This window comes from Lagenorhynchus albirostris, chromosome 2, assembly GCF_949774975.1.
Source record: "Lagenorhynchus albirostris chromosome 2, mLagAlb1.1, whole genome shotgun sequence".
Taxonomy (NCBI): Eukaryota; Metazoa; Chordata; class Mammalia; order Artiodactyla; family Delphinidae; genus Lagenorhynchus; species Lagenorhynchus albirostris.
Window position 1 is genome coordinate 131,623,504 of NC_083096.1, and position 18,933 is coordinate 131,642,436.

The following is an 18,933-nucleotide window of genomic DNA, read 5'->3' on the forward strand; positions in this document are numbered from 1 at the left end:
GCACCTGTTGAAAAGAATAAAGAAGCTCTGTATGTACTGATTTGGAAAGAAATCACCAAAATATATCTTTAAGTTATATTTAAAAAGGAAGGTACTGATTGTATATATAGAAAAATATCTTTTGTATAAAAAGAAAAAAATGCTTGTGCTTTTATATTTGTGGATATATGCAATATATATAAAAGTTACAATGTTAAAATACAAGGTCAGGGAAATTGGATCACACTGAGCAGCCATCATCTTTTACATTCTCCTTTCCTATTGTCATACCATGTTCTCCACACTGGAATGGGAACTGTGAGAGGCAGAGTTAGTCAAGCGAGACAAGTGATCCAGAGGAGAGAAGGGTCATCACATTTCATGACAACCGTGTTGATGATGGTGGACTGACTTCCTTAATATGCTTAGATGTTAACAGCTACCAATAGGGTGTTCCTTTTATGTGCAAAGATACTTCTAAGTCTTCCTTTCTTTACCTTAAAGAAACTCAAAAGCATTAATTCGTGATGTCTGCCAACATCTTCAGGTAGCAGATTTCAATGGATATAGCACCTAAATCACAAACAAAGCAACGAAAGTAAAATCTGCTGCACCGGATACACAACCCAAATTAGATGTGGGAAAGAATGGTGACCAAAAGGGTGAAGAAGAGCTGTTTCTCCCTGCTGTTCACTGGTGATTGGCAGATACACTGCCAGGTGTGGAATGCCTGTGTTGGGATGCTCACCACCAGGCATGGATGACATCATTCCAAATGCATATATGGCAAACAGGCTAACTAAGAAGTGACCACATGGATGTGACTTTGCAAAATAAGACCTTATTTAGCTGCATGTCAGCAATCTGGCAACCCCAAATATTTGAAAAATAGCCATAACTATAGATAAATATTTTTTTAATGTTTTGAGTGGTTAAAGTAGAATTTATAAAACCTATACCATAAAGCTCATGTATGTCCATTGTAAGTGAATCTACTAGTCCTATACCAAAGCCAGGGTTTTTACTTTACACATAGTTTTAACATGCCTTTCAACTAGAATAGTGACTTATGTTGGGAATATTCTGGGTACTCTATTAAAATGCCAAGAAAGTGAGTCGTTCTCCCTTCCCCTTCACTGTTTTTGTTTTTATAGAAAGGAAGAGACTCTGGCTTTTACCTTTTTAAAATATAAACATATGACATGTGCTTGGGAGGATGATACATGAGGACTTAGGTTTTCAAACACACAGCTGAGTTTCTGAGAGAGAACGCCATTCAACTGTTTTATCCTCTGCAAAAATACAATTTCCCTTCTCTTGAAAAGGGGTTTAGAAATTTGTCTGTAAGTGTATAAAGGTTCGAAATAAAACTGAAAAGTCTTCTTGTATGGCAAAGAGCTCATAATGAAAAGATATTTAGATGAGTTAGGCCTGTAAATCAGAAATACGCAGGGTATATCCGACTCCTTGGGAACTTTCAAAAACAGCACCAGTATTTCCAAGGCACTCCATTCATCCTCCCAAGGGCAAATTTGGAAACTGACAATTTAGCTGGGCATTGGAGAGTCAGTGCATTACAGAACACGGTGGGGTGGGGTAAGCAAGCCTTCTCTAGGCTTTCATATTTGAAGACCCAAGTTCAAAGTGCTTCTTGGAGTTTCAGCCAAAATATCCTCCCACCCCAGACTTCTCTTCCTGAGCAAGTCTTTGGGTTTTCAGCTTAATAACGAAAAGGCCTATACTTCAGTCCATGCCCTCAATGGATCCTGTGACTGTGTCAGAAGACACAGCTCCATATCTATGAGTACAATTAAATTTTATTTCAAAAGTACAGCCCGAGTACCCTCTGGGTGCTGGTGTGACCATGAAGAACGTATATGGAAGCAGGGACTACCTGCTCCCTCTTAAGGAGCTGACAGCCAGGAGAGGAAAAACAAATGGGGAATATGTGAAACGATGCAAGACTGATTCTAAACTGAATAAAAGTAAGTGCTACAGGGCTTCCCTGGTGGCGCAGTGGTTGAGAGTCTGCCTGCCAATGCAGGGGACACGGGTTCGAGCCCTGGTCTGGGAAGATCCCACATGCTGAGGAGCAACTGGGCCCATGAGCCACAATTACTGAGCCTGCGCGTCTGGAGCCTGTGCTCTGCAACAACAGAGGCCGTGATAGTGAGAGGCCTGCACACCGCAATGAAGAGTGGCCCCCACTTGCCACAACTAGAGAAAGCCCATGCACAGAAACGAAGACCCAACACAGCCATAAATAAATAAATAAATACATTAAAAAAAAAAAAAGTAAGTGCTACAGACCTCAGGCATTCTAAGCAATGAAGAAGAAACGCTGGGAAGGAATGAGGGGTAGCTTAATCTATTGAACTGATTCCAGTATCCACAGACCCATTCTTCCATATGGACATCACTGTTAGGGAGTAAACTCAAAAGAATGGGGGGTGATGAAATTTCTAGTCACTCTATTCTACCAGATAAACTGTGGTCCAGAATTGGTTGAGACACATGATGAGAGATCTAGAAACCACATCACTTAAGAAACAGTAGAAGAAACCCAGAATGCTTGGCCAAAGCAGACTAGTGAATGACTGATGGCTGTTTTCAAATATCAGAGAAGGGATACATAAAGGAAGATATGATCTATTCTGTAAGGCTATAAAGAGCAGAATCAGGACCAATGGATTGAAGGCAACCATTATAAAAGTCACAGAAGTTACACCAAAGCAGGTTTTAACTGAAAATAAAGAAGATAATCTAACAATCAGAGTGGCCCCAAATAGAATGAACTAATCAACTTCCACCAAAAATCCAAAAGCAAACATTCACTGATAGTCTACTATTTTCAGACACTGAAAAAAGTTTTAAATGAATTGTCTCATTTTCTCCTCATAATTTTATAAGGTCATTATTATCATCTCCCTTACTATTCATATTTCACAAAAAAATAGACAGAATAAAAAAAAATAAGAGAGATTAAATAATTTGTCCAAACTCACACAACAAGTATGTGGCTGAGGCAGGTTTCAAAGCCAGAGTCCAAGCTATTACAATTATATTGTTTAAAAAGGAGTTAAAAAATCAGAAAATAACAAGTGTTGGTGAGAATGTAGAGAAATTGGAACCCTTGTGCATTGTTAGTGGGAATGTAAAATGGTCCAGTTGTTGTGGAAAATGGTATGGCAGTTCCTCAAAAAATTAAACATAGAATTACCATATGATCCAGAAATTCTATTTCTGGGTATATACCCAGAAATAGAATTGAAAGCAAGAAGTTAAACATATATTCTGGAAATAGATTGTGGTAATGGTTGCACAACATTATGAATGTACTTAATGTCACTGAATTGTACACTTAATGATTAATTTTATGTTATGTGTATTTTACCACAATAAAAAAAAGAAAAGAACTGAAACATGTATTTGTACACACATGTTCATAGCAGCATTATTCACAATAGCTAAAAGGTGGATGCAACCCAAGTGCCCATCTTCAGATGAATGGATAAATAAAATGTGGTACATATATACAATGGAATATTATTAAACCTTAAAAAGGAAGGTTTAATAAGGAGGGCGGGCTTCCCTGGTGGCGCAGTGGTTGAGAGTCCGCCTGCCGATGCAGGGGACACGGGTTCGTGCCCCGGTCTGGGAAGATCCCACATGCCGCGGAGCAGCTGGGCCCGTGAGCCATGGCCGCTGAGCCTGCGCGTCCGGAGCCTGTGCTCCGCAACGGGAGAGGCCACAACAGTGAGAGGCCCGCGTACCACCAAAAAAAAAAAAAAAAAAAAAAGGAAGGAGGGCTTCCCTGGTGGCGCAGTGGTTCACCTGCCGATGCAGGGGACACGGGTTTGTGTCCCGGTCCGGGAAGATCCCACATGCCACGGAAAGGCTGGGCCTGTGAGCCATGGCCGCTGAGCCTGCGCGTCCAGAGCCTATGGTCCCCAACGGGAGAGGCCACAACAGTGAGAGGCCCGCGTACCGCAAAAAAAAAAAAAAAAAAAAAAGGAAGGAAATTCTGACACATACTACAACATGGGTGAACTCTGAAGTCATTATGCTAAGTAAAACAAGCCAGACCACAAAGGACAAATACTGTATGATTCCAATTACATGAAGTACCTAGAGAAGTCAAATTCATGGAGACAGAAAGTAGAATGGTGGTTGCCACAGGCTGAGGGGTGGAAGGGATGGAGCATTCTTGTTTAATGGGTACAGAGTTTCAGTGTGGAAAGATGAAAAAGTTCTGCAGATGAAGGGTGGTGATGGTCACCAAACAAGTGAATTTAACGCCACTGAACTGTACACATAAGGATGGTTAAAATGGCTAATTTTGTGTTATGTATATATATATATATATATATATATATTTTTTTTTTTTTCGAAAAGCTCCAAAGCTTTATGGTGGGAGGAAAGGATATTTGTACTGTGTAGCACGAGCAACTCTCCAGATTTAGTGCTACATCAAAAGGAAACTATGGAAAAACACGTTAAAAATATTTCACAGTAAGTATAGTTCTCTGCAACCCTATTTGTTATTAAGTCACTACCAGCTCTTAGAAAAGAAAATAAGTTTTTTTTATAGTCCTACAGATTTTTGCCCAACAGAAGTACCACAAGGAGATGTAAAAGTTAGAGTACAAATGTATACATAGCCAAACCTACTTTATGATGACTATACCTTACTTTCGAGTTTAATTATTCAGACTAAACCCCATCTTTATAAATCACTTGAAGTAATACATGAAAAGACTTCATGTTTAACAATCTTTAATTCAGATGTGAATGTTCAATACAAGCCGTTCGTAGGGCTTGGGACTCGTTCTTTAAAAAACAAGAATGGAGGAATGCAACAAAATGATCTTTCCACTTGTTCTTCAGAAACTTTCAAGGAAAGGATAGATCATAGGGCCGTAAAAGATCCATTTAAGTCATACCCACTTTCTCCCCCTACCAATAGTCTTACACCCATTCCATAATCTTAATACACATTCCTGAATGAAGATTTACAGTTCAGCTTTGCTTACATAGCCATTTGAAAATACTAGCACCGGCTTGCTTCCTATAATGCCAAACAAATCAAATCATGAAACTATTCAATATGCATTTCTTCTTTTTAAAACAAGGGGGTACTTAAATGTAGAAAGCAATACTTAGCCTACAAATACATTTCCCAGAAATGGCATATGCCACTCAAAGGCCTAGACACTCTTATGCTTTCCAAGTGGAACACCTAGCCTAATGTGCATAGAAGCATGAATGGCAAAGTTGAAGATCAAAATCTTAACTATTTTTTCTATTTATTTGAAGCACAGTAAAAAAAAAAAATTGGTACACTTTGGAAATCAGTGGCACAAGGTACACTGCCATAAATTGAGGGACATTATACAGTTAAAAAAAAAAAAAGGAAAAAAAGGAAAAAAAAATTCCCCTGTTTCAAACACTGCATTACATAATTTTACCTGCCCAAACAGACCATTTACAAATATTAGGTCAATAAACTGCTAACATCCATAAAAAGGTAGCTTTCTTACTAAAATGCAAGAATTTAAAAGATTGCTATCTAAACAAGAAAAGACAAAAACAAACTGGAATGAAAGCCTAGATATCACATCTAAAATCGGGGTTTCTTGTTTGGGCCTTCATACTCTTCTCTCCCTCTACCATATCCTGCCGGAGTTCCAGGCCCCATTCCTCTAGGACCCTGTCCACCCACAGGTCCCGCACCTCCCTGCCCAAAGCGCTCAGTACGCATGTCGCTTCCCATCATGGAACCACTCATTGTTGCCGGTGGAACTCCAGGATTAGCTTCATAACCTATGCCACCACCACCACCTAGAGGTGGAAATTTCTGGCCTCCTGAACCATAGGGATCTCCCATGTTCATTGCTCCTCCACCGCCCATTCTCATGTCTCTTTCTCTCGGATCCATGTAGCCCATCCGGCTATAACTTTCCTCTCTTTGGCGTCTCATTTGTTCTTCCATCTCACGTTGACGAATCATCATCTCTTCTTCCCTCCTACGTCGTTCCTCCTCTTGCCTCAATTGCATCTCTTTACGTTTCTGCATTTCTTGATTGTGAAGTTCTTCCATGCGTCTTAATTCTTCCTGGCGTCTCATCAGATCTTGACGCAAAAGATTTGCCTGATGCTCATGATAGGCATCTTCCATTTCACTTTCCAATTTGTCCTTTGCATCTTTCATGTTTTTTTCAACTTGTTCCCGCTGCTGTTTTTCCATTTCATCCAGGGACTTCCACCTCTGAGAATACTCATACTCAAATGTGCCATGCTGGGCAAAACGAGGAGGGGTTTCTCTCTCCTTTTGATACATTGGATTCTTCTGTGCAAGTTTTTCAGGAAGACCATCTTCATCATCTAACTGTTCAAGGGGTTCCACAATGACTGGACGAGGAGTTGTTGTTAGTAAGAAAACACCTTCACTGCATCTTTCAAATGCTTTTCTTGCTGCTGGTTTAGAAGCAAATTCAACAATGCCTTTCCCTGTAGATCTTCCACGATCATCCACAATTACAACAGCCCTTTCAATAGGACCAAACTGACTAAAGGCTTCTTCCAACAATATTTTTTAAAAGGAGTGAGATGTTCATGGCTAGAAGTGTTCAAGTGGAGACAAGATGTCCATATGTCAGAGATGCTGAGGAAGGGATTATTATTCCAGGAAGAGGCTGGGTTAAGAGAACTCTGAGATTCCTTCCAACTCTAAAATTCTCTGACAAGATAAGCACTTCATCAATGACAGAAGTAAAAACCTGTTTTATTTTTCCCCCAAAAGACAGACTACTTTTTATCCTGGAGCTTCCCAGCCTGGACCCTGAGACAGCTGGGTCCTAGAGTTGGTTTACAATCAGATTCTCTCATTTTCGTAAAGCATATTACCAGCAAACCATTTCCAGCTCCATTTTAATGAGGACCAGTTTGTTATTTTTTTGGAAACCCCTGACTTCCATTGTTATAGAAAAGATACAAGAAAAGAAAACCTAGGTCTTGCAATTCAAGAATTAATGAAGGCCCTGAAACAATTACGCCTTAAATATACAAGGGTCTCCTTAATGTAAATAGACTGTATTTCACTGCAAATCTTCTTAGAACAAGGGATCCATTTCAGCATGACAGAGTGGGTGATGTAGCAGGACTATAGTGTGCACTTAGTTTTCAATGTTACTTCCGTTGCCGTTGAGTACTGTACAAATAGCCTGGCTTAAAGGATCTGGGAAACACTAGGTCACAGTGTGAAATATATGCTAATATAGCACAATTTATATAAAAATAGAGGAATGTAAAGAGCTAACTGAAGCCAGAGGTAGTGGCTCCAGCCAAGTGGGGTCTGAGGAACATTGATAATGCAAAGAGAATGTTGTTCTCATTAAAACCTCCAGGAATACTACCCTCAGGTTTTCTTCCAGTTTAAATGCCATGATAAATTAAAACTGAATTTCTGCTGCTCTCTGAAAGCAGGCGTATGTCTCTGCATTACTGAATCAGGGTATGACAGGTTAAATATAAATTAAAAGTCAGTATGACACAAAGATTAACATTCCCAGTCCCCACGGCTGAAGAGCTAATAGAATAGTGGGGAAAAGCTGAAAGTGTGTTAAAGAGGCAGCCAGCGTGAAAAGTGAAATAAGCATGGTTAAAAACAACTGTTGTTTAGTTACCGTTTATGGGTCAGACATGAGAGTTTCACATTCATTGTCTCATTTAGTCCTCATGATGTACGTTAAAAACCAGAATAACATTTATTTATATAATAAATTCCGCTGAAATCATTCCACAGCAAACCCATGGTGGACTCATCTATTAGCTCATTTCCAGAGGCAGGCAGGCTCTCGGACCTCTGACACGCTCTGATTACTTGGGTCTGTGTAACAGCATTCAAGGGGTAAAAAGAGCCAAGGTAGGGACAACAGAAAAGCCATTGATGGATTCTAGGTAATTGAGGCAGAAAACCTGGAATTTAAGGCCTAAAGGTGAAGTTCAAAAGTATATATAATTTATTAGATGGTATGGGTTTGGTTCTCCTCTGCTACTGTCCATCTTCCATGCCATAATCCCCACACCATATGGCCATACTTTTCTAAGAACCCCCTGGTTAGAACCTTCACTGGGCATCTATTTCACATGAGATGAAGTCTAAAGCCCTCAGCAGAGCATGCGAAGTCCTTTATAATCTAGTCTGCCATTATTCCAGCCATGCTAAATGATAGCTCACCATTCCAAAGACACTTCACCCTTTCATGCCCTGATTCTCCTTACTGGGATGCTCATTTCCATCCCTCTGCCCTCCTCTAATTCATTCTTCAATATTCAAATCAGGACAGGGATTATATCTTTCTTATTTACTACTGTAATCTCAGTGCAAGGAATAGAGTTGGTGCTAAGTAAATGTTTATTGAATGTAAGAGTGAGGGAGATAAAGAAAGACATAAATAAAGGAGGGAGGTAAAGAGGGAGCAAATTGTCTCTTGTCTTTCATCCTTCCAAGCCATTCCCTCCTCTAAGCTATACAGAACGTAGTCATACACCCCTTTACACTGTTCTCCAAGCTTATCTATTGCTATGCTTTTTCCCCATCTAGACTCTCAGCAACCCAAAGGCAAGGACTGTGTTTTTCTAGATAGCCAGTGCTTAACTCAGTGCCTGGCAGTAAACAAGAAATGACTGAATGAATCTTTTTGAAGTTCTTATAAATCCCACTTAAAGGAATTACTTTAGCTGGTAGTAACGTGGAAGTCTCAGGCAACATTTTTTTGTTTGCTTTGTTTTTGTTTTTTTTTGCGCTACGCGGGCCTCTCACTGTTGTGGCCTCTCCCGTTGCGGAGCACAGGCTCCGGACGCGCAGGCTCAGCGGCCATGGCTCACGGGCCCAGCCACTCCACGGCATGTGGAATCTTCCCGGACCGGGGCACGAAGCCGTGTCCCCTGCATCGGCAGGCGGACTCTCAACCACTGCGCCACCAGGGAAGCCCTCAGGCAACATCTGGATCGGGTCCCTGTGATTCAAGTTTGGCAGACCGGGTAAACAACCATCTGACAAAATATGGTCCAAGTAAGGACTCTTTCTGTTTTCAAGAGCCAACCTAGATTTACGCACTGAAGCTCTTCCTCCTTAGAAAGCTCTAAAGGTCTCCCCTCAGAAGCGGTTTATACACACTTTTCACAAGCTTAGTTATCAGATTTCCCAGTCCAGAGTTGACTAGACACAACGAATGGACAGCAGGAAAGGAGATGGAGGCAGATAAACTAGAAAGCACTCTGAGGAGAAAGAGAGGGGACCCAAGGACAGCTTGGGGCAATCAGTCTAAACTCCAACAGACCCTGGGTCTGTACTATATGGCAGCACCGTCCAATAGCTCACAATGGTGACCGTGCACTATTGTGAAAAGGTATCCCTTTTTACGAAGACAGAGGTGTATGGGCAATCCATTAAGGAAGATTTCCACTAAACAGCAAAGCATTTGGCATTCAATGGGGAATGCTTTGATTAGTTGGAAAATTCACTTAGGTAGAACAGCTAATGAGCTGACGATGCCAGACATAAAATGTGCTCCTATAGAAACCAAAGAGACTTCATATCGTGTAATCTGTCCATTTCCAGATACCCGACACATGGAAATGGACCAAGGGAAACATCAGCATGAAAATACACTTTAAGTTAGGGTCCTAAATGCAATTCCAGGAGAGGCTGTATTCCCAGGCAATCCCAAACCAACTGCATGGCCTTAAATGGCCCTCTGCACAGAAACTCTTTCAGGAGCTTATGTCTGATACAAAGAAAGTCAACATGAAGTCAACAGGAGCAGCTAACTTGAACACCGTAATGGCATTTACAGGACTAGTCATGAATGCAGATTTAGCCGGGGACAATTCTCTGCACAAAGCAATCACTATGCACTGACTTTAATCCTATGCCATGCAGCACCCTTTCCAGGATGGACAAATAGCAAACTTTAAATGTGACGGGCTGTGGTCTGGCTTCGTGGAGAGAGAGGGGGGCAAATACTGTGGTGGATGGGGGAGTGGGCAGCAGTATACAGGTCCCAAAGCTCTGTCTTTCATTGACCATTTTCCCTTCCCCCATTCCCCTCTCCCCCTTAGAGACTCCCCTGAGTTTGAGGTTCAGTCTGGGGACCCCTTGAAAGAAAACATTCCCAATACCCCTACTTCCTCCTATTCGGCCACCCTCATTCACTCCACCTTATTTAGAACCCACACCTTGCCCAGGCATTAAGCTAGGCAATTCCACATAAATGAACTCATTTATGTGACAAATTTGAAAACGACATGTTTCAACTTCGTCTTCATGAACTATAGGGCACATAGAGAGAGAGTATATTAATTCATAGACTGAGGTCTGTTTAGAAAGGCTTACGTGTCCCTTGCTAAAAGAAAGAGCGGGAACTATTATTTAGTAATCACCTACAGTAAGCCACACGGGGTGCGGTACTTAGTATCCCTTTGTTTCTTATTTGATCTTTACAATAACCTGGCAAGGAAGATGAGGAAACTGCGGCTCTGAGAAATTAATCTCAGCTCAAAATCATGCAGCTGGTTGATGTCTCTAGCTAGAGCCTGGATTCAGACTTGGGTCTGTTGGACCTTGAAGGCCTAACTTACTCCACTCTACCATTTTTATTAAAGAATCAGGACATTTGCCCTTTCAACAATGGGGAGCTAAAGGAAGTTTTAGAGCTGTGATCTGATGTGATAATATCCTAAATCAACCCATTTGGAAATCCTGAGGGATTACAAGGTACCAGCCCCATATGCCTGCCTTACTGAATATTTCTAAAACCTTAAAATCTTGTTCAAAGAAGCTTCAAGAACAGTCCTAACTGGGGAATGTAATCACAGCTCCAGAACCCTGAAAGGTGTGGAAAGGCCAACTTCAACTTTCTTAGCCATCACTTCTAGAGGGGTCTTCCTTCCCCTTGTTGCCCATTTCTCAGCAGTGTGGGCAGAGAGGTTAGGACACTGGACAGTCTTTCTCCCCAATCTCAGTATCAACCAATATCATCAATATCAAGCAGAGGACTTACTACCAGCAACCAGGCTTTGGTAGTCTGGGAAGCAGCAAAGAATAAAGAAATTTTAGAGAGCAATTCAGACTATCACACAGCATCCCCTGGACCTTAGTTTCCATATCTGTAAGATGGGGGAGGGTGGTAAAATTTCTTTCTGGTGGTTGTTATAGCAATCAAAGAGATAATGCATATAAATTATAGAGCACAATGCCTGGCACACTGGAGGCTCTTAATCATCAGTCAGCTGAATTTAGTATCTTTAACCTTCTCTTCTTGTGCTGTTCATAAATATTTTGTGAGCTTAATAAATCACAATAATGGCATGAGGCAACATTTACTGAGTGGCTACTATGTGCCAGGCACTGTTTCAATTACTTATTTAATCATCGCAATAATGTTAAAAGGTAGGTAGTACTTTTATTCCCATTTTACCAGTAAGAACACTAAGGCACAGATGAATTTGCCCAGGTTATATATCAAGTTAACTAGGGAGTCTGGTTGGATGTCCCGCTACTCCACGTGTTGTAACTACTTTTGCTATTATTTTGTATAATTATCATAGCTCCCTTTAGTCCCAAAGGAATTCTCATCTAACTCCTTGAAAGCAGTTCCTAGGAATACTCTAATTTATCAATAGCATACATCTTAAACTCCCAGAGTCTGAAAGGGCATTCAATTCTCTGACACTTAATGCAGTCTCTTCAGTTTAACTTCCTGGCTATTTAAAGATGTCTTGAGTTTGCTCCAAGTTTACTGAGTCTACCCAGAAAACAAAACCTTCTTAATGGCTTTGGTTTTGTAGACTTCGTAAACATTCTTAGAATGATAAAAGGATCACATGTGGTGTTATCTTATTGAATAATGGTCTGGTGTGTCTTCTCCTAAATGAAATGTTGGAGCAGTGTTTTTGTAGGCCAGTGATACATTAGAGTAATACCATATATTTACACAGTGCTTTGTAATTTTCGAAGTGCTTTCCCAATTACTGTCTCATTTGATCCTCACCGCAGGCTTGCAAAGCAAGCAGGGCTACTATTATAACCAGCCCCATTTTATAGTCAATGTGCTCAAGCAGAAAGTATCCTGGGCTTTGAAGGAAAACAGAATAGAGTTCTGTTCCTTGCTCCTCAATATTCTAGCTGTGTGACCTTGAACTAGTTTCCTAACCCTTCCAAGCTTCAGTTTCTTCATCTGCCAATTGGGCAGAAGAATTTACAAGGTTATGCAGAGGATCAAATGAGGTCGTCAGTGTAAAACAATTAGAACAGTGCCTGCCACCAATTATTTTATTATCATTATTATTAATTATTTAATTCTTTAGTTTTAGTATTATTTGTTACTAGACAAAACATCATTAAAAAAAAGAAAACCAAAAAGGAGGCAGCCAGAACAAAGTCCTGAAAACGAATTGGGCAAAGTGGGCTTTTATCCCCTTTCGGGCACTGGTTGCCAAGGAAGGGAGCATGTGACTTCAGTCATGTGATCCATGAAGAGGACCAGAGGAAGGGAAATGAACACTAGCTCACTTTGACAGCCCAGGTACAGCCCAGGAGCCCTCACTTTGGTGCCAGGGACCTTGGCTTGCTCAGAGCAAACCTGAAGCCCTGGGCCAGGTCCACCCTCCCCTGCCTTCCACCCATTTTCCCAGTGGCCGGGACCAGGCTGAGCCTACCAGCCCAGCCAGAGGATCCCAGGACCCCAGGCTCTCAAGACACCACGAGGGAGCCATGCATCAGCCCAGTCTGGCAGGTTCTATATCCTGACTGTGCCACTGGATGAACTCCCTTCTTATCAGAGTGGTCCTTTCCGAAGGTAAAAAGGAATACTCTCTAGGTGGGGAGAGGAAAAACAACCCCAAGAATCAGACCCTGCCTTAAAGGCAAGCATCAATCCTAGCCTCTGGGAGGTCTCCCTTAGCCCCACATAGGAAGCTTTAACCTTCTCTGGGCTTCCAGCCCTAGCCCACCCCTGCCTATCCCAGGACAGACTAGACTACTGGGGTTGGAGCTGAACCTCTGTGAGGAAGGAGCAGAGATGGAGGAGCCTGTGGGAACTGAATCCTCTTCTGGCTCCATTCTGGGCTCAGGAGGCTACTTAACCTGTTTGACTTTGGTCTCCCCGTCAGTAAAAAACGATTGTCACGAGAATGAAATGTGACCATGGATGTCAGCCCTGAGCACCGTGCCTCCTGCAGAGTAGATGAAAAAATAAATGATGGTGGTCGATTTTATAATTACTGTCTCCGCTGTTATCGTTCTGCTAATGTGATCACTACAGCTTCCTGGGGCCATGCCCATGATTGCCCTTTCCTGAAAACCCAGCCTGGGGAGCTCTCCAGTGGAGAGGATTTTGTTTGTGGGCAGATAGCACTCTGGCTCCTGCAACAAGCATCCTTTGAGGGGCAAGTGCTGGTTGGCCCCCTTACACAGAGCCCCAGGGTGGCTAAAACCATCCCCACCTCCTTCCCTCCCAGAGCCAGGTGGCTGAGGCCATCTATGCCTTCTGGCTAAACCCAAACCCCATTTTCTAAGCTTAACATAAACCAAGTGAGACGCCTGTTGACAGATGGAAAAGGGCAAGAGATTGAAAGCGACCTTGTAGATAACAGCTGAGGTCTGTGTCTGCCCAGGCCCAACCTGACAGTTACCTTGCCGCGAAAATGATGCCATTTACAGAAGATTTGGTTAATGATAGGTATAAGGCCGATGGTGGTACTTTTCTAAAGTAAGTTCTCAGACTCTGAAAGTGGGACCTTAGTATTTGGAGAAGTATTAATATTCTTCGCTGGTTGCCAGGCAGGAGCCCAAGAAAGGTACGGCAGCGATATGAGTTCACACAGGTCAATCACTGTATTACAGGGATTAAATGTCTCACGAAGCCAGGGTCCTGGCAGTGTAACTTAAGAGAAGGGTCTGCATCAAGGATGTTCCTGGCCTCTCGTTTCCTGGAGGGACCTCCCACCACCTTCACAACCTCGGGCTGTTTCATCAAAATCCTCAGGCCTTAGCTGCCACATTCTTACATCAGAGAAACTAATACCAACTAGATTTTTTCTTTTTGTAAAAAAGTTGGACCTTTGATGCAAAGGGTTGAGTTAATTAATCCCTTTCCTCATTCATGGTTCATTATCAACACTGGTCCAGGAAAAATCCCTCTTTTATTTATTTTTCTGTTTATTCCCTTTAATCCACATTCCTCTCCCCTACCATAGGTACACACCCCACAGACTTCATGTGTATGATTTTGTTCCCAAACATTCTTGCAAATGTGCACTGTCATTTTGTGTGTATTTTTAATTTTTTAATTGGAATTGAGTTTTAGATCTGTTTCTTATCATTTTTACCCAGCATTGTACTTTCAGATTCATCCATGTCAGTATCAGTATCTACTTCATTACTTCTAAGTGCTGCAACCTATTTATGCTGGTCTTTTTTCCTTGGTCCTTTCTGGGCTGTTTGGTCATTTTCCCCTAGCCCTGTGCCCCTGAGGTTGACCTCTTCTACCTTGAATTGCAGCGCCAGCTCTTCCCTGGTCTCCAGCCTGTCATCCCACTCTGCAGATCTGAGACTGGTCAGCCTCCAGAATCCCATGAGTCAATTTCTTAACTCCTTATATATATATTGATTATGTCCAACTGGTTCTGTTTCTCTGGAGAACCCTGACTAATAAAGATGTGCACCCAAATTGTCTCCAATTCCCAGCTACCACCAACAGTGCTGTGATGAAGACTCTTTACATGTTCCCTTACAGAAGTGTAGGAGAGTTTCTTTGGTTTATATGCCCAGAGGTAAAATTTCAGGGTCATGGAATGATATCAACTGTATGGTGTTATAAACCATAATGCTATAACAAAATTAAAACATTTCACAATTATTTAGAGAGTGTTTACCACGTGCCAGACACAATGTGTGGGAACTAGCAACAGAATAATCTACAAAATCATCCTTGCCCATACTGAACTTTCAGCAAAAAAGTATATAAATGATCTGGCAGACTGTTGGCGCCTAAGAAATGTGTAATTATCACTGAGGCCAAAATTATCTACACCACAGCTTTTTGTCCATATGACTTTATTGTTCCATTAATCTTCATCAACTTGATTTTACTATTCCAGGAAATTCTTGGCCAGGAAGATAAAGGTTGCAAATAACTTCCTGAAAACCCCATTTAATAAACATCAAATTGATCAACTTTTCCATAGATAGCATAAAATGACTGTTCATTCTCCAACATTCTCACTGATAGTTGTGTTCACTAATTCTGAACAATTATATCTTGATCCTTACACAATCCGCCCAAGTCCCTGCATTCAAAGAACTGTCTTAACCCAAATCCCCAAACATCATAAATATCACAGCTTTTCCCTTTCTCCTCTTTCAAGGTAGTGTTCTCCCTTATCACAATAATAACTGTAGCTTTGGGCTTTCAACAGGTCATTAGGGTGGTTCTTTCAGGAAGCCAACATCAACTATCTCTATAAAGCATGTCTTGTATTTCCTCTTCCCCTCCCTGAATGCAGAAATAAAAGCGGTGGTTTGGGATTAAAATCAAGATCCCCTAATTCTAATCTTACTGGGCTGATCACAACCCCCAGTGTACATCCACCACAGATGGACATAACTTCTACAACATCTGTAAATGAAAGGGCAATGGTTGATGATTGCTAACGCACTCCAACACAAACTGGTATGAAAATCTGTTCAGGGAAATTATCAGCAACAAAAATGTCAGTTTCTTAGGAGGTTGAATTTAAGCACTCTTGCTAAGATCTTAGATGGGGAAGAGAGGATATGAATATTTTCCTTCTACAAAAGAGGTGAACATTTTGGTACAGTGTGCATACCACAACGGTATAGCTTGTGGGGAGCATGTGTCAGAGGCAAGGACAAGCAAGGCAGAGTCACATAGGGATGATGGTGGAGATGATAATATAGTGGAGAGTGCCTCTGCCATGTTCTGGACACTGTTCTAAGTCATATGAACTCATTTGATTCTTAGAACGATTCTACGAGGTCAATGCTGTTACCGTCTCCTTTACTGATGAGGAAATTCAGTGAAGACGGGCAATCTTCCAGAGCTTCAGAATGACAGCCAACTTACTAGGTTCATTTTCTTATATACCTTTGAAGGTGCTAATGAATAAAGCCAAATAGCTGATGGAAGGAAGAGGGGGAAAAGAAACAAGACATTGAGAAACCAGGGATCTAGATTCTCCTCAGGCTGGAACTCTCTCCTAAATGGTGAAAAGTCAATGATGGTGTTACAGTACCACAGTTTGACAATAGTGTGTATCTAGTTAATGGCGTGATGTTGCCATTGGACTAGAGAGTATGTGCATTGTATTAAATCAAATTGTATGTCTCTGTTACTTCCTGAAGTAATACTGGAAGTTTGATTTTTAAAGTGGGCCACTTTTCCCCCTCTGAGCATCTATAGCTTTCTGAAATCCCTAATTTCATGCTTAAAACAGTCTTAGAAGAGCAGAAAACAGAGTCAGAGGGCATAAGAAGATCTGCATTCAAGCCCCAATTCAATCCTTTCCTGGCTGTTTCCTAAGGGCTATATTTTTTACTTCTCTGCACTTCAGTTTCCTTATCAGGAACATAAAAGGATTAGACAAGGTCACCCAACCAGCATTCACATTCCATGACATTACCTTTTGTCAACTCTACCAGGAGTGCATTGCAGGGGTATCTAGTTTTCCTGCGTGTTGCTGTTTAACCTATGAACGCATGTCTTGGCTCTCCAAAGGACTGTTAATTCCTTGAGGGCAAACCTCTACCATATACTTTGTTCTTGAAACCATATAAAATACATTTTTTTCAAATTCCACAGCACTATTAGCCCAGTGGATGATCAAAAACAGTTTCCAAATGAATGAATGCACCCTGGCAAGCCATGATTTATACTTCAGCCAATTAAATGCTATCCTTTTTAGCAATCCTCAGCATGAATTCTGGAAGGTGGCAAGCTGCTGCATGTGGCTGAAACGATGGAAGCCTCTTTCCCAATCCCATTCACAGGTCCCTAAGGTGGACGAGGTATCAACCACCAAGGAAGTGCCTAATGGAATACTGTCTCAGCGGATTACACAGCATCAACCCCAGACGGGACTGTGGGATCTCAAAGCCAGGGAGAAATTATAAAACGCTCAGAAATGTGCTTTGGCACAGAGTGGGGGCACTGTGGCACCGCTTCGTGTGTGTTCAGCAATTTCAGCATCCCATGATTTTTCTGTTTCATACTTCTGGGCATGAAATAGAAAGAATTCTGTGTAACTGCTTAACGGTAGATAACTGACCCCAAAAGAGTTCATTTCAGAGAACTCACCCAGGCAGCTAATTATACCATCACAGCTAATTATTGATTCACTTTTTAAAGACGAATCTTCCACTTTAAAAATCCATATTATCGCTATTTCTAAGGCAGGAAGAAACAGAGAGACACAATGTAATGATGGGTCACTCACTAGTCGAATGCTAGCATGATTCATTAACAAGCTATACCATATTGTCAAAATACAGTACCGTAAACTTATAATCAATTTTTATTCATTTGGGAGATATTTCTAGCTTGTGGGGAATCCAGAGTCCTTGCTCCAGTATCGTCTTTTTTCCTCTTCCTCTGCCAACCATTTGATTTTAATGTTCATTAGTCCCTCCAAAGGAATGTGAGAAAAAAACCAGGAAGTCAGGCCACTGGACAGCAGTTCTGGCCGATCAGCTACTGGGCTAAAATGACATTTAATCTGTGCTTTGACTGTTCTTCTTTTGTTGCAGATAATAAAGAAACAGCTCTGATGCAAACAGAATGTTGGTGCTGGGAGAAACTTTGGAAGCCTTCTACTGCAAACACGCTTTATAGATTATAAAACTGAGGTACAATGAGGCAAAATGCCTTGTTGGAGGTCACATAGGTAGCCAGAGGCAGAGCTGAAATAAGAACCCAAATCTTTAGACTCTCAGTTCAGTGCTTTCCCCTTAAACGTTTTAGTAAGTGTGGTAAAGACACAGGCTCAGAAAAAGACGTGAGAAAATAAGAGTTTATGTATCTAACACATTCTTAGGAAGATTCAAGTAATGTCCACATGAAAGACATATTCAATTAGTATTTTAGGAAAATTCAACTAATACTGATATTCAGTATTTCTTGACCGCCTACTACGTGCTCTTTTATTTTACGTTTTCTCATTTACTCTTCAGCACAGCCCAGTAAAGTTGATTTTAATATTTCCATTTTGCTGAGAAGGAAGCTAAGGCTCAGAGAGGCAAAGAGATTTGCTCAAGGGCACACGGCTAGTAAAGATTTAATTCTAGATTTAAATCCAAGTTTTCTGGCTTAGTACAGAGCTTTTTCACTCATTTCAGTGCTTCACAAACTTCAAATATTCATATTCCACTTTCCCAGTATTTTGTTACCAGAACTATTGCTGATTTATATTTCCTTAGTTGATACACTGTTTTTACTCAAATAAATTTAGCCTTCACTTAAGATGTAGTACCCATGATATCATGAGTTTAGTGGATTAAATACATGAGTTATACACATAAGTTAAACATAAAACTTAAAAAATTTTTTTAAAAATTCATCTTTATGGCATCTGAAATTTCAACTGCAAACTGCCAACTACTTCACACTTTGAGAAACAGGGACCTCATAGGCATGTAGTAAGGAATAAATATATAGCACTTAGAACATTTAGGGCGCTGTGGCCATCGTTATATTATCATTAGTCAAAGCTTCCTAATCCTCGCTCCCATGAGAATCTCCTGAGATACTTTTTGTTTAAAGTTTCTAATTTTTTAAATTTTCATTTATTTTTGGCTGGGTTTTGGGTCTTTGCAGGCTTTTTCTAGTTGTGGCAAGCGGGGGCTACCCTTCCCTGCGGTGCGCGGGCTTCTCA

At 41.2% G+C, this 18,933-nt stretch overlaps 1 protein-coding gene across 1 annotated transcript; it reads right to left on the reverse strand.

Annotated features, from left to right (window-relative positions):
• Positions 1-4,738: 4,738 nt before the first annotated feature.
• Positions 4,739-6,565, reverse strand: LOC132515534 (splicing factor, proline- and glutamine-rich-like; the record flags this gene model as incomplete). Its single annotated transcript, XM_060141927.1, has 1 exon — positions 4,739-6,565. A coding segment is annotated over one exon (966 nt), but the record flags the coding sequence as incomplete, so codon positions are not given.
• Positions 6,566-18,933: the final 12,368 nt, after the last annotated feature.